General features: G+C 33.7%; 1 protein-coding gene across 1 annotated transcript in view; it reads right to left on the reverse strand.

Moving 5' to 3' along the window:
- The window catches only part of LOC134683337 (nuclear pore complex protein Nup160-like), a 252121-nt gene that overhangs the window by 176337 nt on the left and 52573 nt on the right, over window positions 1-23211 (reverse strand). Inside the window, exons 7-9 of the mRNA XM_063542579.1 lie at window positions 17200-17272; window positions 13797-13885; window positions 8676-8744 (exon numbers count right to left, since the gene is read on the reverse strand). Coding sequence (XP_063398649.1) covers window positions 8676-8744; window positions 13797-13885; window positions 17200-17272 — 231 coding nt within the window. The remainder of the gene's footprint in view (window positions 1-8675; window positions 8745-13796; window positions 13886-17199; window positions 17273-23211) is intronic.

The following is a 23211-nucleotide window of genomic DNA, read 5'->3' on the forward strand; positions in this document are numbered from 1 at the left end:
TCATCGACTGGTTAATATTGTTTGACTGCGCATATAAAATGCAAACCGTAAAACAGACCGGAAGTTGACAAGCTAAAGGTCCGGAAACTTAAAACGACAATCGATTGAACAAAATCCCAATCGATTATCGACATCGCAAGGCCCAACCAACTGATTTCCGACTTATTCCGATCATCGGAACAACACTAATAACCATTTTATCTTTCCTCAGTCCCCCGAATGATCTCATGTTGATATGAAACACATGATTACCATTCAATCTTTCCTCAATCCCCCGAATGATCTCATGTAGATATGAAACACATGATAACCATTTAATCTTTCCTCAGTCCCCCGAATGATCTCATGTAGATATGAAACACATGATAACCATTTAATCTTTCCTCAGTCCCCCGAATGATCTCATGTAGATAGGAACACATGATAACCATTTAATCTTTCCTCAGTCCCCCGAATGATCTCATGTAGATATGAAACGCATGATAACCATTTAATCTTTCCTCAATCCCCCGAATGATCTCATGTAGATATGAAACACATGATAACCATTTAATCTTTCCTCAATCCCCCGAATGATCTCATGTAGATAGGAACGCATGATTACCATTCAATCTTTCCTCAATCCCCCGAATGATCTCATGTAGATATGAAACACATGATATCCATTTAATCTTTCCTCAGTCCCCCGAATGATCTCATGTAGATAGGAACGCATGATTACCATTCAATCTTTCCTCAGTCCCCCGAATGATCTCATGTAGATATGAAACACATGATAACCATTTAATCTTTCCTCAGTCCCCCGAATGATCTCATGTAGATATGAAACGCATGATTACCATTCAATCTTTCCTCAGTCCCCCGAATGATCTCATGTAGATATGAAACACATGATAACCATTTAATCTTTCCTCAGTCCCCCGAATGATCTCATGTAGATATGAAACACATGATATCCATTTAATCTTTCCTCAATCCCCCGAATGATCTCATGTAGATATGAAACACATGATAACCATTTAATCTTTCCTCAGTCCCCCGAATGATCTCATGTAGATAGGAACGCATGATTACCATTCAATCTTTCCTCAGTCCCCCGAATGATCTCATGTAGATATGAAACGCATGATTACCATTCAATCTTTCCTCAGTCCCCCGAATGATCTCATGTAGATATGAAACACATGATAACCATTTAATCTTTCCTCAGTCCCCCGAATGATCTCATGTAGATAGGAACGCATGATTACCATTCAATCTTTCCTCAGTCCCCCGAATGATCTCATGTAGATATGAAACACATGATTACCATTCAATCTTTCCTCAGTCCCCCGAATGATCTCATGTAGATATGAAACACATGATAACCATTTAATCTTTCCTCAGTCCCCCGAATGATCTCATGTAGATAGGAACGCATGATTACCATTCAATCTTTCCTCAGTCCCCCGAATGATCTCATGTAGATATGAAACACATGATTACCATTCAATCTTTCCTCAATCCCCCGAATGATCTCATGTAGATAGGAAACATTTCATTAACATTTAACTGTCTCGATTGATAGGGGTGTCACTGGGGTTTTGTTACCCCACCCTGTTCATATAATTTAGATTATAATAAAAATGTACACCTTTTTATATATTACTTAGGTAAAATTGCAACCTTTTCCCAAATTGGTTGGGTTTCATGGGATGTGTTGAAAAAGTGGAATATTTTAGACTATGATTCTGTGTGTAATTTTTACTTAATGTCAGACTTTCAGCTGTTAAAAAAGGACAGGGCTTTTAATATCCTAGTAGTTGAAACTATATCAACCTTATTATATATTTCTGATACCTTTCCTCACCTATTCCATATTTTCAAGACGGAAAAAGTAATTATCTATTCCAGTACATGTCCTATAATTACCTATTCCAGTACATGTCCTATAATTACCTATTCCAGTGGCATGTCCTATAATTACCTATTCCAGTACATGTCCTATAATTACCTATTCCAGTGGCATGTCCTATTATTACCTATTCCAGTGGCATGTCCTATAATTACCTATTCCAGTACATGTCCTTTAATTACCTATTCCAGTGGCATGTCCTATAATTACCTATTCCAGTGGCATGTCCTATAATTACCTATTCCAGTACATGTCCTATAATTACCTATTCCAATACATGTCCTATAATTACCTATTCCAATACATGTCCTTTAATTACCTATTCCAATACATGTCCTATAATTACCTATTCCAATACATGTCCTATAATTACCTATTCCAATACATGTCCTATAATTACCTATTCCAGTGGCATGTCCTATAATTACCTATTCCAATACATATCCTTTAATTACCTATTCCAGTGGCATGTCCTATAATTACCTATTCCAGTACATGTCCTATAATTACCTATTCCAATACATGTCCTATAATTACTTATTCCATTACATGTCCTATAATTACCTATTCCAATACATGTCCTATAATTACCTATTCCAGTACATGTCCTATAATTACCTATTCCAGTGGCATGTCCTATAATTACCTATTCCAGTACATGTCCTATAATTACCTATTCCAGTGGCATGTCCTTTAATTACCTATTCCAGTACATGTCCTTTAATTACCTATTCCAATACATGTCCTATAATTACCTATTTCAATACATGTCCTATAATTACCTATTCCAGTACATGTCCTATAATTACCTATTCCAGTGGCATGTCCTATAATTACCTATTCCAGTGGCATGTCCTATAATTACCTATTCCAGTACATGTCCTTTAATTACCTATTCCAATACATGTCCTATAATTACCTATTCCAGTGGCATGTCCTATAATTACCTATTCCAGTACATGTCCTATAATTACCTATTCCAGTACATGTCCTTTAATTACCTATTCCAATACATGTCCTATAATTACCTATTCCAATACATGTCCTATAATTACTTATTCCATTACATGTCCTATAATTACCTATTCCAATACATGTCCTATAATTACCTATTCCAGTACATGTCCTATAATTACCTATTCCAGTGGCATGTCCTATAATTACCTATTCCAGTACATGTCCTATAATTACCTATTCCAGTGGCATGTCCTATAATTACCTTTTCCAGTGGCATGTCCTATAATTACCTATTCCAGTACATGTCCTTTAATTACCTATTCCAATACATGTCCTATAATTACCTATTCCAGTGGCATGTCCTATAATTACCTATTCCAGTGGCATGTCCTATAATTACCTATTCCAATACATGTCCTATAATTACCTATTCCAGTGGCATGTCCTATAATTACCTATTCCAGTGGCATGTCATATAATTACCTATTCCAATACATGTCCTATAATTACCTATTCCAGTGGCATGTCCTATAATTACCTATTCCAGTGGCATGTCATATAATTACCTATTCCAATACATGTCCTATAATTACCTATTCCAGTGGCATGTCCTATAATTACCTATTCCAGTGGCATGTCATATAATTACCTATTCCAATACATGTCCTATAATTACTTATTCCATTACATGTCCTATAATTACCTATTCCATTACATGTCCTATAATTACCTATTCCAATACATGTCCTATAATTACCTATTCCAATACATGTCCTATAATTACCTATTCCAATACATGTCCTATAATTACCTATTCCAGTACATGTCCTATAATTAACTATTCCATTACATGTCCTATAATTACCTATTCCAATACATGTCCTATAATTACCTATTCCAATACATGTCCTATAATTACCTATTCCAATACATGTCCTATAATTACCTATTCCAGTACATGTCCTATAATTAACTATTCCAATACATGTCCTATAATTACCTATTCCAGTACATGTCCTATAATTAACTATTCCATTACATGTCCTATAATTACCTATTCCAATACATGTCCTATAATTACCTATTCCAATACATGTCCTATAATTACCTATTCCAATACATGTCCTATAATTACCTATTCCAGTACATGTCCTATAATTAACTATTCCATTACATGTCCTATAATTACCTATTCCAATACATGTCCTATAATTACCTATTCCAATACATGTCCTATAATTACCTATTCCAATACATGTCCTATAATTACCTATTCCAGTACATGTCCTATAATTAACTATTCCAATACATGTCCTATAATTACCTATTCCAATACATGTCCTATAATTACCTATTCCAGTACATGTCCTATAATTAACTATTCCAATACATGTCCTATAATTACCTATTCCAATACATGTCCTATAATTACCTATTCCAGTACATGTCCTATAATTAACTATTCCAATACATGTCCTATAATTACCTATTCCAGTACATGTCCTATAATTACCTATTCCAGTACATGTCCTATAATTAACTATTCCAATACATGTCCTATAATTACCTATTCCAGTGGCATGTCCTATAATTACCTATTCCAATACATGTCCTATAATTACCTATTCCAATACATGTCCTATAATTACCTATTCCAGTACATGTCCTATAATTAACTATTCCAATACATGTCCTATAATTACCTATTCCAATACATGTCCTATAATTACCTATTCCAGTACATGTCCTATAATTAACTATTCCAATACATGTCCTATAATTACCTATTCCAATACATGTCCTATAATTACCTATTCCAGTACATGTCCTATAATTAACTATTCCAATACATGTCCTATAATTACCTATTCCAGTACATGTCCTATAATTACCTATTCCAATACATGTCCTATAATTACCTATTCCAATACATGTCCTATAATTACCTATTCCAGTACATGTCCTATAATTACCTATTCCAATACATGTCCTATAATTACCTATTCCAATACATGTCCTATAATTACCTATTCCAATACATGTCCTATAATTACCTATTCCAATACATGTCCTATAATTACCTATTCCAATACATGTCCTATAATTACCTATTCCAATACATGTCCTATAATTACCTATTCCAATACATGTCCTATAATTACCTATTCCAATACATGTCATATAATTACCTATTCCAATACATGTCCTATAATTACCTATTCCAATACATGTCCTATAATTACCTATTCCAATACATGTCCTATAATTACCTATTCCAATACATGTCATATAATTACCTATTCCAATACATGTCCTATAATTACCTATTCCAATACATGTCCTATAATTACCTATTCCAATACATGTCCTATAATTACCTATTCCAATACATGTCCTATAATTACCTATTCCAATACATGTCCTATAATTACCTATTCCAGTACATGTCCTATAATTACCTATTCCAATACATGTCATATAATTACCTATTCCAATACATGTCCTATAATTACCTATTCCAATACATGTCCTATAATTACCTATTCCAATACATGTCCTATAATTACCTATTCCAGTACATGTCCTATAATTACCTATTCCAGTACATGTCATATAATTACCTATTCCAGTACATGTCCTATAATTACCTATTCCAGTACATGTCCTATAATTAACTATTCCAATACATGTCCTATAATTACCTATTCCAGTGGCATGTCCTATAATTACCTATTCCAATACATGTCCTATAATTACCTATTCCAATACATGTCCTATAATTACCTATTCCAGTACATGTCCTATAATTAACTATTCCAATACATGTCCTATAATTACCTATTCCAGTACATGTCCTATAATTACCTATTCCAGTGGCATGTCATATAATTACCTATTCCAATACATGTCCTATAATTACCTATTCCAGTGGCATGTCCTATAATTACCTATTCCAGTGGCATGTCATATAATTACCTATTCCAATACATGTCCTATAATTACTTATTCCATTACATGTCCTATAATTACCTATTCCAATACATGTCCTATAATTACCTATTCCAATACATGTCCTATAATTACCTATTCCAATACATGTCCTATAATTACCTATTCCAATACATGTCCTATAATTACCTATTCCAGTACATGTCCTATAATTACCTATTCCAATACATGTCATATAATTACCTATTCCAATACATGTCCTATAATTACCTATTCCAATACATGTCCTATAATTACCTATTCCAATACATGTCCTATAATTACCTATTCCAGTACATGTCCTATAATTACCTATTCCAGTACATGTCCTATAATTACCTATTCCAATACATGTCCTATAGTTACCTATTCCAATACATGTCCTATAATTACCTATTCCAGTACATGTCCTATAATTACCTATTCCAGTACATGTCTTATAATTACCTATTCCAGTACATGTCCTATAATTACCTATTCCAATACATGTCCTATAATTACCTATTCCAGTACATGTCCTATAATTACCTATTCCAGTACATGTCCTATAATTACCTATTCCAGTACATGTCTTATAATTACCTATTCCAGTACATGTCCTATAATTACCTATTCCAGTACATGTCCTAGAATTACCTATTCCAGTACATGTCCTATAATTACCTATTCCAGTACATGTCCTATAATTACCTATTCCAATACATGTCCTATAATTACCTATTCCAATACATGTCCTATAACTACCTAGTCCAGTACATGTCCTATAATTACCTATTCCAGTACATGTCCTATAATTACCTATTCCAGTACATGTCCTATAATTACCTATTCCAGTACATGTCCTATAATTACCTATTCCAATACATGTCCTATAATTACCTATTCCAATACATGTCCTATAACTACCTAGTCCAGTACATGTCCTATAATTACCTATTCCAATACATGTCCTATAATTACCTATTCCAATACATGTCCTATAATTACCTATTCCAGTACATGTCCTATAATTACCTATTCCAGTACATGTCTTATAATTACCTATTCCAGTACATGTCCTATAATTACCTATTCCAATACATGTCCTATAATTACCTATTCCAGTACATGTCCTATAATTACCTATTCCAATACATGTCCTATAATTACCTATTCCAGTACATGTCCTATAATTACCTATTCCAGTACATGTCTTATAATTACCTATTCCAGTGGCATGTCCTATAATTACCTATTCCAATACATGTCCTATAATTACCTATTCCAGTACATGTCCTATAATTACCTATTCCAGTACATGTCTTATAATTACCTATTCCAGTGGCATGTCCTATAATTACCTATTCCAATACATGTCCTATAATTACCTATTCCAGTACATGTCCTATAATTACCTATTCCAATACATGTCCTATAATTAACTATTCCAATACATGTCCTATAATTACCTATTCCAGTGGCATGTCCTATAATTACCTATTCCAATACATGTCCTATAATTACCTATTCCAGTACATGTCCTATAATTACCTATTCCAGTACATGTCCTATAATTACCTATTCCAGTACATGTCTTATAATTACCTATTCCAGTGGCATGTCCTATAATTACCTATTCCAATACATGTCCTATAATTACCTATTCCAGTACATGTCCTATAATTACCTATTCCAGTACATGTCCTATAATTACCTATTCCAGTACATGTCCTATAATTACCTATTCCAATACATGTCCTATAATTACCTATTCCAGTACATGTCCTATAATTACCTATTCCAATACATGTCCTATAATTACCTATTCCAGTACATGTCCTATAATTACCTATTCCAGTACATGTCTTATAATTACCTATTCCAGTGGCATGTCCTATAATTACCTATTCCAGTACATGTCCTATAATTACCTATTCCAATACATGTCCTATAATTACCTATTCCAGTACATGTCCTATAATTACCTATTCCAGTACATGTCTTATAATTACCTATTCCAGTGGCATGTCCTATAATTACCTATTCCAATACATGTCCTATAATTACCTATTCCAATACATGTCCTATAATTACCTATTCCAGTGGCATGTCCTATAATTACCTATTCCAGTACATGTCCTATAATTACCTATTCCAATACATGTCCTATAATTACCTATTCCAGTACATGTCCTATAATTACCTATTCCAATACATGTCCTATAATTACCTATTCCAGTACATGTCCTATAATTACCTATTCCAATACATGTCCTATAATTACCTATTCCAGTACATGTCCTATAATTACCTATTCCAATACATGTCCTATAATTACCTATTCCAGTACATGTCCTATAATTACCTATTCCAATACATGTCCTATAATTACCTATTCCAGTACATGTCCTATAATTACCTATTCCAATACATGTCCTATAATTACCTATTCCAATACATGTCCTATAATTACCTATTCCAATACATGTCCTATAATTACCTATTCCAGTACATGTCCTATAATTAACTATTCCAATACATGTCCTATAATTACCTATTCCATTACATGTCCTATAATTACCTATTCCAGTACATGTCCTATAATTACCTATTCCAGTACATGTCTTATAATTACCTATTCCAGTACATGTCCTATAATTACCTATTCCAATACATGTCCTATAATTACCTATTCCAGTACATGTCCTATAATTAACTATTCCAATACATGTCCTATAGTTACCTATTCCAATACATGTCCTATAATTATCTATTCCAATACATGTCCTATAATTACCTATTCCAGTACATGTCCTATAATTACCTATTCCAGTACATGATCACCATTTAATCTTACCTCATTTCCACTAATTGTTTCTATGTGATGAACATGCATTCTTCCTACATCTGGCTGTATGTGAACAAACTAAAAAAGAAAAACATTTTAAGTGCAAACCTTGTGGCTCTAATTTGAAAAGATTTTCTATCTATCTATATACAATACAGTGGTTTCAAATTAATGATAATTTTAGACAGGAGGACCCACAAGTTTGTTTACACACTTTATGACTTCCAAGATGACCAAGATGACATATTATTCTGAACTTCTATTGGGAGTCTGTAGTTTGTGATTACATAAAACAACTATTAATTCGACCTGTTGATACTGTTTATAATGCTTTTTTGTTATTTCATATTTATATGGATCTCGTCTGTATACCAGCTTTGATTATTTGTAATATCTTCAATTTTTCACTTATTCTTACTCCATGTGTATAAACTTCAAGATTTAAATTATTTTTTTTAAAACCGATTTTTCTCGAAAGTGAATATTGATCAATATTTTCGAAGGGTTAAATATTTCTCAGTGGTGTCTTGCCATGGCTTTGTTTGAACTTGTTTGTTTGCTTTTGGTCTTGAATGTTTGTCTCTAATATTTTATTAACTGTGCATTTGCAATCAGATATCGCAGATCAAATTTATTCGTTCATTGTGTATTAATTTACTTTTTTGATTGAGTTAAGTTTGCCAATTGATATTTTATAGTGTGTTTTTCTATGTTGTGATGTTATGCTATTGTTTAAGAAAAAGGGAAAAGGTTTGGATCCATTAAAACCTTTTATCCGGCTGCAAATGTTTGCACCTGTCCTAAGTCAGGAAACTGATGTAATATATATGTGTTTCTCGTTTCTTGTTTTTTTTATATAGATTAGACTGTTGTTTTTCCCGTTTGAATGGTTTTATACTAGTAATTTTGGGGCCCTTTATAGCTTGTAGTTCGGTGTGAGCCAAGGCTCCGTGTTGAAGGCCATACATTGACCTATGATGGTTTACTTATTTTTAAATTGTTATTTGGATGGAGAGTTGTCTCATTGGCACTCACACCACATCTTCCTATATCTATCTCTTGTTGATAGAAGATCCCAAAACATTTTTCTTAATTTAATTCTAACTTTATAATTTTAAACTTCTTTTGCAGACTTTTGTAATTGTGTATTTTAGTTCTTTTAGAAAAGATAACTTTTGAGTTAGGTCATTCATCGAAAAAGTTCCTTACTAATATGTGCCTTTATGGCAACATTTACCAGATAGAGGGGATCGCCTGTATCTTAGCACTATTAAATTTCATCAAGCTTCTTCTTTAATGGTTATTAAGCAAGATAAACTAGAACAAATGTTTGTTCTGTGGGTACTTTTAAAATCACAATTCCCTAATGACAGCAGTTATTCTTCCATACAACAAATATAATTGACCTATTGCTAAAAGTTTTTTAAAAAAAACAGACCAAAACACAAAAACTTAACACTGAGCAATCTGAGCAACTGATATATAGATCATAAAATATTTTTAAACACCAAATATTGCATATAGTATTAGATAAAAAGATCAAAACTCAAAAACTTAACTTTGACCACTGAACCATAAAAGTGAGGTCAAGGTCAGATGACACATACCAGCTAGACATGTACACCTTACAATCATTCCATACACCAAATATAGTATATCTATTGCATACAGTATATGAAAAACAGACAAAAACTTAACTATAATCACTGAACCATGAAAATGAGGTCAAGGTCAGATGACACCTGTCAGTTGGACATGTACACCTTCCAGTCCTTCTTCTGATTTAAAACTTTAATAATTTTTACTTTAATACTACTTTAAAGTCCTTTGAGCGACACACGTGTCTCAAGCATAGTTTTAAGTCTCAACTTTTTCACTTACGATGGTCAAGAAAAGAAAACTGTCCTTATGAAGAAATCTATCAAAAAGGTTGGGAACAATTTAACCCCTCGAATGAGAGTAACCCTTCAATGTAATGACTACACATGAAATGAAGGATCAATTTCATGTGATCAGCTTTTGTTTTGTTGTAAAAACCACTTCTTAATACAAAAGTGCACATCAGTATTTTCTTTTAAAGAAACATTCCCTACGAACTACACTGGTATTATATGGTAAAAACCTGCCATTAGTTTGTTATATTCCAGGACTTACATCTTCTTTATTAATAAAAGTTAAAAAAGGAAAAATATAAAAGTATAGTTGCCCCTCATTTAGAAAAGTTGTTTAAAATACAATGAAAATTTTTCCCTTTTAAGTTTAAAAAATTCTGTTGTTTTAAAGTAAAGTATTTATTCATTAAAATGTAGACTTTAGATAAGTTTGCGAGAATAATCAAAGACACAATGGGGCCAAATCATCTTATTTAAGGGAGGGGGGTAGAAAAACTAGAGGCTCCAAAGAGCCTGTGTCGCTCACCTTGGTCTATGTGAATTATAAACAAAGGAAGCAGATGGATTCATGACAAAATTGTGTTTTGGTGATGGTGATGTGTTTGTAAATCTTACTTTACTAGTCTTGCTGCTTACATTTATCTCTATCTATAATGAACTTGGCCCAGCAGTTTCAGTGGAAAATGTTAATAAAAATTTACAAATTTTATGAAAATTGTTAAAAATTTACTATAAAGGACAATAACTCCTTAGGGGGTCAATTGACCATTTCGGTCATGTTGACTTATTTGTAAATCTTACTTTGCTGAACATAATTGCTGTTTACAGATATCTCTATCTATAATAAAATTTAAGATAATAACCAAAAACAGCAAAATTTCCTTAAAATTACCGATTCAGGGGCAGCAACCCAACAATGGGTTGTCAGATTCATCTGAAAATTATAGGGCAGATAGATCTTGATCTGATTAATAATTTTACCCCGTGTTGGATTTGCTCTAAATGCTTTGGTTTTTGAGTTATAAGCCAAAAACTGCATTTTAACCCTATGTTCTATTTTTAGCTGTGGCGGCCATCTTGATTTGATAGTCGGGTCACCGGACACATTTTTTAAACTAGATACCCCAAAGATGATTATTGCCAAGTCTGGATTAATTTGGCCCAGTAGTTTCAGAGGAGAAGATTTTTGTAAAAGATAACTAAGATTTACGAAAAATGGTTAAAAATTGACTATAAAGGGCAATAACTCCTAAACGGGTCAACTGACCATGTCTGTCATGCTGACTTATTTGTAAATCCTACTTTGCTAAACATTATTGCTGTTTACAGTTTATCTCTATCTATAATAATATTCAAGATATTAACCAAAAACTGCAAAATTTCCACAAAATTACCAATTCAGGGGCAGCAACCCAACAAAGGGTTGACCGATTCATCTGAAAATTTCAGGGCAAATAGATCTTGACCTGATAAACATTTTTACCCCATGTCAGATTTCCTCTAAATGCTTTGGTTTTTGAGTTATAAGCCAAAAACTGCATTTTACCCCTATGTTCTATTTTTAGCCGTGGCGGCCATCTTGGTTGGTTGACCGGGTCACGCCACACATTTTTTAAACTAGATACCCCAATGATGATTGTGGCCAAGTTTGGTTCAATTTGGCCCAGTAGTTTCAGAGGAGAAGATTTTTGTAAAAGATAACTAAGATTTACGAAAAATGGTTAAAAATTGACTATAAAGGGCAATAACTCCTAAACGGGTCAACTGACCATTTCGGTCATGTTGACTTATTTGTAAATCCTACTTTGCTACACATTATTACTGTTTACAGTTTATCTCTATCTATAATAATATTCAAGATAATAACCAAAAACTGCAAAATTTCCACAAAATTACCACTTGAGGGGCAGCAACCCAACAACGGGTTGACCGATTCATCTGAAAATTTCAGGGCAAATAGATCTTGACCTGATAAACATTTTTACCCCATGTCAGATTTCCTCTAAATGCTTTGGTTTTTGAGTTATAAGCCAAAAACTGCATTTTACCCCTATGTTCTATTTTTAGCCGTGGCGGCCATCTTGGTTGGTTGACCGGGTCACGCAACACATTTTTTAAACTAGATACCCCAATGATGATTGTGGCCAAGTTTGGTTTAATTTGGCCCAGTAGTTTCAGAGGAGAAGATTTTTGTAAAAGTTAACAACGACGACGGACGCCGGACGACGGACGACGACGGACGCCGGACGCAAAGTGATGGGAAAAGCTCACTTGGCCCTTCGGGCCAGGTGAGCTAAAAAGGTAAATGTTAAACGAAAAATATATTTATGTGACTTGGCGAAAAAAATAATAAAGTGGCGAAAAATATATTTTTGGCGAAAGAGGTGGCAAAAAAAATAGTTGACCCAGGGGAAACCCTGGTTATCTTATACTTATAATAAGAGAAATTTAACATTACGCAAAATCTTAACTTTTTTCAAGTAGTCACTGAACCATGAAAATGAGGCATCCATATACAAAGTATGAAGTCACCAGGTCTTCCAGCTTCTAAAATATAAAGCTTTTAAGAAGTTAGCTTACACCGCAGCCGCCAGATCACTATCCTTATGACAAAAGTCCCTGGCTCAACAAAATCCCTGACTCAACAAAAACTAATGGGAGGTTATCATTTTTAGATATAAATCTTTTTTAGATATAAATCAGTCACCAAAGTTTAATGAAAACTGCTCAAAGCATTAAGGATATTGACTGAAAACTGAGAAAACCCTTTTTTTTTTAATAAAACCCCATAACTAGTAAATGTAAAATCTGAAATTTATCAAAAAATCAAAAGAGAGCTAATAAGTTAATAAATATAAACAATTCACCAAAATTTAAAGAAAACTGCTCAAAAGCATTTTTGAGCTATTGTACAAAAACTGGAAAAACGCCCTTTTTGTAATGAATAAAACCCCATAAATGAGAAATGTAAGATCAAAAGTTTATAAAATTGGAAAGGCTCATATGAAGTTTCTTGCAAATTGGTGAAAATGTTTTTGAGTTATGTCTGAAACCTGGAAAGTCCCCCTTTTTGTAATGATAAAACCAAAAACTCAGAAATGCTAAATCTAAAATTTATATATGTTGATGATGTACAGACGGACATACGGACAGACACACAGTATTTCCCCCACAACATGTTATTCTAGGGATTGACTTATATCACCCTTGTAAATGTAAAGATATTTATATCAATTACCTGATTTCCATTGGGAAAATTCAAATATACACTAAATCTAAGGTTGCTGTCATCATTGCTGAGAACTTTCCGTATTAAATGCCCTGCACCTAGAAAAAAAGATGTATTCAAGTACAGGAAAAGAAACAAAGATTGGATCCTTTTTTAAATCCTATAACTCATAATAATCTATGAAATAATCTATGAAATAACAAACATTTTAGACGTAATTAATACAATGATTTCAAAGTCAAATGCATTTGTGTCTCTTTAAATAAAGTTGTTTTAATGCAAGAAGGACTAACAGTGCAGTCATGTTAATGTGTGGGTATCAATTTTTCGTGGATAGAAATAAAAATACATTTCATGAAATAGTAAATTCCTTGATCACTGTTGTTAAAAATACATATCAAAGTGGTAGAGAACTTTACTGCACTGTAATGGCTTGTTTGTGCATTGCACTTTAATGGCTTGTTTGTCCATGGCACTTTAATGGCTTGTTTGTCCATGGCACTTTATTGGCTTGTTTGTCCATGGCACTTTAATGGCTTGTTTGTCCATGGCACTTTAATGGCTAGTTTGTCCATGGCATTTTAATGGCTTGTTTGTCCATGACACTTTAATGGCTTGTTTGTCCATGGCACTTTAATGGCTTGTTTGTCCATGGCACTTTATTGGCTTATTTGTCCATGGCACTTTAATGGCTTGTTTGTCCATGGCACTTTAATGGCTTGTTTGTCCATGGCACTTTAATGGCTTGTTTGTCCATGGCACTTTAATGGCTTGTTTGTCCATGGCACTTTAATGGCTTGTTTGTCCATGGCACTTTAATGGCTTGTTTGTCCATGGCACTTTAATAGCTAGTTTGTCCATGGCATTTTAATGGCTTGTTTGTCCATGGCACTTTAATGGGTTGTTTGTCCATGGCACTTTAATGGGTTGTTTGTCCATGGCACTTTAATGGCTTGTTTGTCCATGGCACTCTATTGGCTTGTTTGTCCATGGCACTTTAATGGCTTGTTTGTCCATGGCACTTTAATGGCTTGTTTGTACTTTAATGGCTTGTTTGTCCATGGCACTTTAATGGCTTGTTTGTCCATGGCACTTTAATGGGTTGTTTGTCCATGGCACTTTAATGGCTTGTTTGTCCATGGCACTTTAATGGCTTGTTTGTCCATGGCACTTTAATGGGTTGTTTGTCCATGGCACTTTAATGGGTTGTTTGTCCATGGCACTTTAATGGCTTGTTTGTCCATGGCACTTTAATGGCTTGTTTGTCCATGGCACTTTAATGGGTTGTTTGTCCATGGCACTTTAATGGCTTGTTTGTCCATGGCACTTTAATGGCTTGTTTGTCCATGGCACTTTAATGGCTTGTTTGTCCATGGCACTTTAATGGCTTGTTTGTCCATGGCACTTTAATGGCTTGTTTGTCCATGACACTTTAATGGCTTGTTCATCCATGGCACTTTAATGGCTTGTTTGTCCATTGCACTTTAATGGCTTGTTTGTCCATGGCACTTTAATGGCTTGTTTGTCCATTGCACTTTAATGGCTTGTTTGTCCATGACACTTTAATGGCTAGTTTGTCCATGGCACTTTAATGGCTTGTTTGTTTATGGCACTTTAATGGATTGTTTGTCCATTGCACTTTAATGGGTTGTTTGTCCATGGCACTTTAATGGGTTGTTTGTCCATGGCACTTTAATGGCTTGTTCATCCATGGCACTTTAATGGCTTGTTCGTCCATGGCACTTTATTGGCTTGTTTGTCCATGGCACTTTAATGGCTTGTTTGTCCATTGCACTTTAATGGCTTGTTTGTCCATGACACTTTAATGGCTTGTTTGTCCATGGCACTTTAATGGGTTGTTTGTCCATGGCACTTTAATGGGTTGTTTGTCCATGGCACTTTAATGGCTTGTTTGTCCATGGCACTTTATTGGCTTGTTTGTCCATGGCACTTTAATGGCTTGTTTGTCCATGGCACTTTAATGGCTTGTTGGTCCATGGCATTTTAATGGGTTGTTTGTTCATGGCACTTTAATGGGTTGTTTGTCCATGGCACTTTAATGGCTTGTTTGTTTATGGCACTTAATGGCTTGTTTGTCCATTGCACTTTATTGGCTTGTTTGTCCATGGCACTTTAATGGGTTTTTTATCCTACTTATCTAAGTCTTTTTGAGTCTTAAACATTCTGTTTAAATTTTATAGATTTCTATTTACTTACACTAAAGTTATTGTCAACCAAATGTCTAGGTTGTGATATCAATAACTAGAGGCTCTAAAGAGCCTGTGTCACTCAACTTGGTCTATGTGCATATTAAACTAAGGACACAGATGGATTCATGACAAAATTGTGTTTTGGTGATTGTGATGTGTTTGTACATCTTACTTCACTGAACATTCTTGCTGCTTACCTCTATCTATTATGAACTTGGCCCAGTAGTTATAGTTGAAAACATTTTGTAAAAATTTACAAAATTTATGAAAATTGTTTAAAATAGACTGTAAAGGGCAATAACTCCTTCAAGGATAAATTGACCATTTTGGTCATGTTGACCTATTTTTAGGTCTTGCTGCACATAATTGCTGTTCACAATTTATCTCTTTCTATAATTATATTCAAGATAATAACCAAAAGCTGCAAAATTTACTTAAAATTACCAATTCAGGGGCAGTGACCCAACAACTGGTTGCCTGAATGGTCTAAAAATTTCAGGGCGATTAGATCTTGACCTAATGAAAATGTTTACATTGTAAGATTTGCTCTAAATGCTTTGGTTTCGGAGATATAAGCCAAAATCTACATTTTACCCCCTATGTTCTATTTTAGCCATGGCGGCCATCTTGGTTGATTAGCCGGGACACCAGACACATTTTTTAAACTAAATACCTCAACTAAATGGCCCAGTAGTTTTAGAGGAGATGATTTGTGTAAAAGTTAATGACGACTGACGACGGCCAGCGGACAACAGACACCAAGTGATGAGAAAAGCTCACTTGGCTTTGTGGGCCAGGTTAGCTAAAAATGGTAAAAATATAAAATGAATAAGGTAAATCAATCATTGTCAAATCATTTTATCTTTAATCAACATTGCTCCTCATATTTCACAGATCCATAGATTTTGTAAATCATACATATTAAATATTCTTTTATATCTTCTTTTCTCTAGATTCAGAGTTAAAGATAAATGTTAATTTCAGCCAATGGTCTGTAACACAAATATCAAAATTAATAAAATTTAAGCTTAGCATATCCAGTTGGCGAATTTTAGTCAAGTTGTGCAAATAAATTAGATTTGTTTTTCTGCAGAAAAAAATAATGCAAAAATTAATGACCCAATTATTAAATTTTCGTAATACTTAGATTAAGTGATATGTGATTTAAATAATCGAGTTGACTGTTCTATGTAATTACTTACATGGTGTTGGGTGATTCTGGGCCTTTTCTGGACATAAATCCAACATATTAAAAACAAAAACACATTCAAATGTCTGAAATAAAATAAGATGAATAAATAAAACTGTGTGCACATTTATATGATATAACTCAATTTTATAATACAGTCAAACCTGTATTAACAAGTGAAACTGCGAGCTACTGCTCACTGATGATACCCCCGCCGCAAGTGGATAATATAAATAGCTTAAAAATATGCAAGTGTTCAGTAAACAGGAAGTTGTCGAGTGATGAATCGGAAAACGCATCACACGGTATAGCTGAGTTATATAAATCCTGAAACCAAATTTCAGAAATCCTTGTATTGTAGTTCCTGAGAAAAGTGTGACGAAAATTTTCAACTTGGAAATCATGTGTAAAATTATACAAGTGTTCGGTAAACAGGAAGTTGTCAAGTGATCAATCTGAAATCGCATCACACGGTATAGCTGACTTAGATAAACCCTGAAACCAAATTTCAGAAATCCTTGTATTGTAGTTCCTGAGAAAATGCGACAAAAAATATTCATGGGTTTAAACGATAATATATTTCATCATGATTATATTTTGGTCGTTAAAAACATAAAAATTACCATTGTTAAAAGTTGAAATGATGATTTCGTGCAAAATTAGGCAACTGCTGACAGCATAAGACAGTTGACTTCACAAGAAACCAAGAGAATTTTTTTGAAGATTATAAGATATACCGGTACATGCGTAAAAAATGGAGACTAAGTTTATGATATATATATGTACATGCATTGGTTCAAGAATTGAATAAACAATATCTTTCTCCAGTCACTCGCTACTTGGTACTTATCTATCCCATGTTTTTGGTTTTGATGCAATATTTGTTATTCTAATAGGATTATGTCTAATGCTTAGTCGGTTTCTGTGTGTGTTGCATTTTAATGTTGTGTTGTTGTTCTCCTCTTATATTTAATGCGTTTCCCTCAGTTTTAGTTTGTTACCCGGATTTTTTTTTGTCCGTGGATTTATGAGTTTAGAACAGCGGTATACTACTGTTGCCTTTATTATTCATATGACTTTAAGCTATTGTGTCTTTTTACTTTCAAACTATTATATGATACTGTGGATTCATTTATTTTCGTGGGTATCAATTTTCGTGGATTGCTGAAAACTTGCATATTCGTGGATATTTGATTTAGTGTTTTAGCCAATCTCCCTATACAAAGCCTATTGAAAATATGACCTTCGTTGAACATTTGAATTCGTGGTTCAACTATACCCATGAAACCCACGAAAATTGGTATACAACGAATAACTAGAGGCTCTAAAGAGCCTGTGTCGCTCAACTTGGTATATGTGAATATTAAACAAAGGAAGCAGATGGATTCATGACAAAATTGTGTTTTGGTGATGGTGATATGTTTGTACATCTTACTTTACTGAACAATCTTGCTGCTTACAATTATCACTATCTATAATGAACTTGGCCCAGTAGTTTCTGTGGAAAATGTAACCGGTAGTAAAAAATTACAAATTTTATGAAAATTGTTAAAAATTGACTATAAAGGACAATAACCCCTTAGGGGGTCAATTGACCATTATGGTCATGTGACTTATTTGTAAATCTTACTTTGCTGAACATTTTTGCTGTTTACAGTTGAACTCTATCTATAATAATATTCAAGTTAATAACCAAAAACAGCAAAATTTTCTTAAAATTACCAATTCAGGGACAGCAACCCAACAACGGGTTCTCTGATTCATCTGAAAATTTCAGGGCAGATAGAACATGACCTGATGAACAATTTAAAACCATGTCAGATTTGCTCTAAATGCTTTGGTTTTTGAGTTATAACCCAAAAACTGCGTTTTACCCCTATGTTCTATTTTTAGCCATGGTGGCAATCTTGGTTGGTTTGGCGGGTCACGCCACACATTTTTTAAACGAAATACCCTTAAGATGATTGTTGCCAAGTTTGGATTAATCTGGCCCAGCAGTTTCAGAGGAGAAGATTTTTGTAAAAGATCTATAAAATTTACGAAAAAAGGTTAAAAATTGACTTTAAAGGGCAATAACTTCTAAATGGGTCAACTGACCATTTTGGTCCTGGCGACTTATTTGTAAATCTTACTTTGCTGAACATTATTGCTGTTTACAGTTTATCTCTATCTATAATAATATTCAAGATAATAACCAAAAACAGCCAAATTTCCCTAAAATTACAGATTCAGGGGCAGCAACCCAACAACAGGTTGTCCAATTCATCTGAAAATTTCAGGGCAGGTAGATCTTGACCTCATTAACAGTTTTACCCCATGTCAGATTTGCTCTAAATGCTTTGGTTTTTGAGTTATAAGCCAAAAACTGCATTTTACCCCTATGTTCTATTTTTAGCCATGGCGGCCATCTTGTTTGGTTTGGCGGGTCACGACACACATTTTTTAAACTAGGTACCCCAATGATGATTGTGGCCAAGATTGGTTTCATTTGGCCCAGTAGTTTCAGAGGAGAAGATTTTTGTAAAAGTTAACGACGACGGAGGACAACGACGGACGCCAAGTGATGGGAAAAGCTCACTTGGCCCTTCGGAATGTGTCCCAAGTACATGGACGCCCCACTCGCACTATCTTTTTCTATGTTCAGTGGACCGTGAAATTGGGATAAAAATCTAATTTGGCATTAAACTTAGAAAGATCATATCATAGGAAACATGTGTACTAAGTTTCAAGTTGATTGGACTTCAACTTCATCAAAAACTACCTTCACCAAAAACTTTAACCTGAAGTGGGACGAACTTATTCTACTATCAAAGGTGGGGCATAAGAAAAGCTTATCAGTTTGTTTCTATTTTAATGTATATATACATATATAACAGAAAAGAAACAAGAGGCTCTCAAGAGCCTGAATCGCTCACCTTAACATACCTGTCAACCTCTGAAAATGAAAAGTCAGGTCATGACCTGCATTGAGAAAAAAAATCTCAGGTCATAACGCGTACGACATTTTGCGGGCTCAATTGAAGAACAAAAATATGTTTACATATAATTTATATAGTCAATATGTATATGAAACAGTTAGAACATGTATACAAGTTTATTTCAGACTATTGTTATATTCCATAGTAGCAGACTTGGCATTCTTTAAAAGAACTGCACTTGGTTTCAGTTCATAGCAATGCAAATGTGTATTCATTTTACAAGAAAGAAGAGCACACAGTGTATCCTTATTAAGATCAGCCCTAAACTCTGTAGCTATTTTCTTTACTAAAGAAAATGCCCTCTCACTGTCTGCATTGCTGTTTGGCAAAACCAGTAATGTTTTAGCAAGTTTTGACAAAACAAAAAATCTTGGCTTGTTAAGAAAAATGTCATGCAACTTGGACATTTCTCCCCAAAATGTACCAATGTCAGTTTCAGGGGAAGTGCAAAGTGGAAGTTCATCTAATGGGGTCAACTGATAGTCACTGAACTCATCTTGTAGCTTGTTGAAAATATCGTTACGTAGCTCAGGTAAACAGTCCTACATTTTGACTTTTGGTTACATTGAAAAAGACCGATAAAACCGAAGGTCGTATTACTTCTAAATACCGGAAACAATTCCGGTCAGAAATCCGGGTGAAAAGGGTAATGTTAGAAATTCCCGGGACCCGCCGGGTAAAGAAAAACTCCCGGGTGAGAGGTGAAAATAACGGGTGTCACCCGCAAAAAACGGGTGAATTGACAGGTATGCCTTAATTCTTTTGGTTAAATCTCTCATCAATGATTATTTTGGCTTTTCAATTTATTTAAATGTTTTTTGGATCGTCCTATTTTCTTCAAAAGCCAAAAAAAATAATAATTTTCTTCTATGTTCTATTTTAGCCATAGTAGCTATGTTTCTTGACATACAAGGAAATAAAATATAAAATTTATACTAAATACTCTGAAACTGATTTAGCCTAAGTTTGGCTGAAATTGATACAGCAGTTTCAAAGGAGAAGATTTTTTAAAGTAAGTCAACATGATGAAGAAATTGTGAAAAAAGTCCTTAAAGGGCAATAACTCCTTAAGGGGTCAATTGACAATTTTGGTCAAATTGACTTAACTGAAGATCTTACTTTGCTGAACATCATTGCTGTTTACAGTTTATTTCTATCTATAATTATATTCAAGATAATAAACAAAAACAGCAAAATTTCCTTAAAATTATCAATTCAGGGGCAGCAACCCAACAACAGGTTGTCTGATTTATCTGAAAATTTCAGGGCAGATACATTGTAGATCTTGACCTGATAAACAATATAACCCCAGGTCAGATTTGCTCTTAATGCTTTGGTTTTTGAGTTATAAGCCAAAAACTGCATTTGACCCCTATGTTCTATTTTTAGCAATGGCCACCATGTTTGTTGATAGATCATAACTTCGGATACAATTTACAAACTAGATACCCTAAGGAACATTCAGTTAAAGTTTGGAAGTATTTGGCCCAGTAGTTTCAGAGGAGAAGAATTTTGTAAAAGATTTTTAAGATTTACGAAAAATGGTTAAAAATTGACTATAAAGGGCAATAACTCCTAAAGGGGTCAACTGACCATTTCCGTCATTTGACTTATTTGTAAATCTTACTTTGCTGAACATTATTGTTGTGTACAGTTTATCTCTATCTTTAATAATATTCAAGATAATAACCAAAAACAGCAAACTTTTCTTAAAATTATCAATTCAGGGGCAGCAACCCAACAACAGGTTGTCTGATTCATCTGAAAATTTCAGGGCAAATAGATCTTGACCTGATAAACAATATTACCCCAGGTCAGATTTGCTCTAAATGCTTTGGTTTTTGAGTTATAAGTCAAAAACTTCATTTGACCCCTATGTTCTATTTTTAGCAATGGCGACCATGTTTGTTGATAGATCAAAACTTCGGATACAATTTATAAATTAGATACCCTAAGGAACATTCAGTTAAAGTTTGAAAGTATTTGGCCCAGTAGTTTCAGGGGAGAAGATTCTTGAAATAGTTTACGACGACAGACGACTACAGACGACGGACGACGGACGACAGACGACGGACGACGACGGACGCCAAGTGATGGCATAAGCTCACTTGTCCCTTCGGGACAGGTGAGCTAAAAATGCAATAAAGCTTTAAAAATTCATAAAATCTAAATTCGTATAAAATTTGTGGAAATTTCATGAATGATTTCAAGTCATGGCAAAAGACAACGTCATACGAATAAAAACTTTTAAGGGAAACTTATTTTCATTACTTGTACCCTTTAAATTCTGGTAATATCTCATTATACCTATAATGAAGATTTTCTGGGTAGGTGCTATTTTGGATAAAGATTCTTTTGCATTTATGGGACATTAATGGTTATTAGGAAGTCAAAATAGCAGCTTACTCCTTAGTTACAAAATACCATCTGTGCATTTGATGGTTAATATAGAAGCCATTTCACAAACAAATGTTAATTTAAAATCATGAATCTTTTGCTGAAGAATTATAATGACTTTTATTCAATTTATGAGTTAATCACCCCAGTTTACATCTCTACAAAAAATGTGTTTAATCCAATAATGTTTCATAATAAAACAAATAATAAACAAATAAATGGGAAATGTGTCCATGGGACAGAGATGATGCCCTTGCTTGCATATAACATTGTAAAGGGAAATAACTCAAGAACTGTAAAAGTGACACTATCCAAAGGAGTATGTTTTCGGTAAGGTCCTAAAATGGCCCCCTTTTTTAGCGTAAATTTAAAATTCGAATTTATTAACCAATATCCCAATACATTATAGCTAATACAGTTACTAGATAGGAAATGAGCCATATTGTTGAAAAATTTACATTTCTGCAGTTCATTATGACGTCACAAGTTGTACTCATATAGATTTTTCACGAAAAAATCAATGAAAATGGGTAAATTTCCCTAGATTATTGGACAGGAAACATAGAGCGCAATGTTTTTGAAGACATTTCACATCTCTTATTTGAATATTAAGTTTGTCGACCCATGTGCTCTATGTTTCCTGGTCCTTT

This window comes from Mytilus trossulus, chromosome 9 (genome assembly GCF_036588685.1).
Source record: "Mytilus trossulus isolate FHL-02 chromosome 9, PNRI_Mtr1.1.1.hap1, whole genome shotgun sequence".
Classification (NCBI taxonomy): domain Eukaryota; kingdom Metazoa; phylum Mollusca; class Bivalvia; order Mytilida; family Mytilidae; genus Mytilus; species Mytilus trossulus.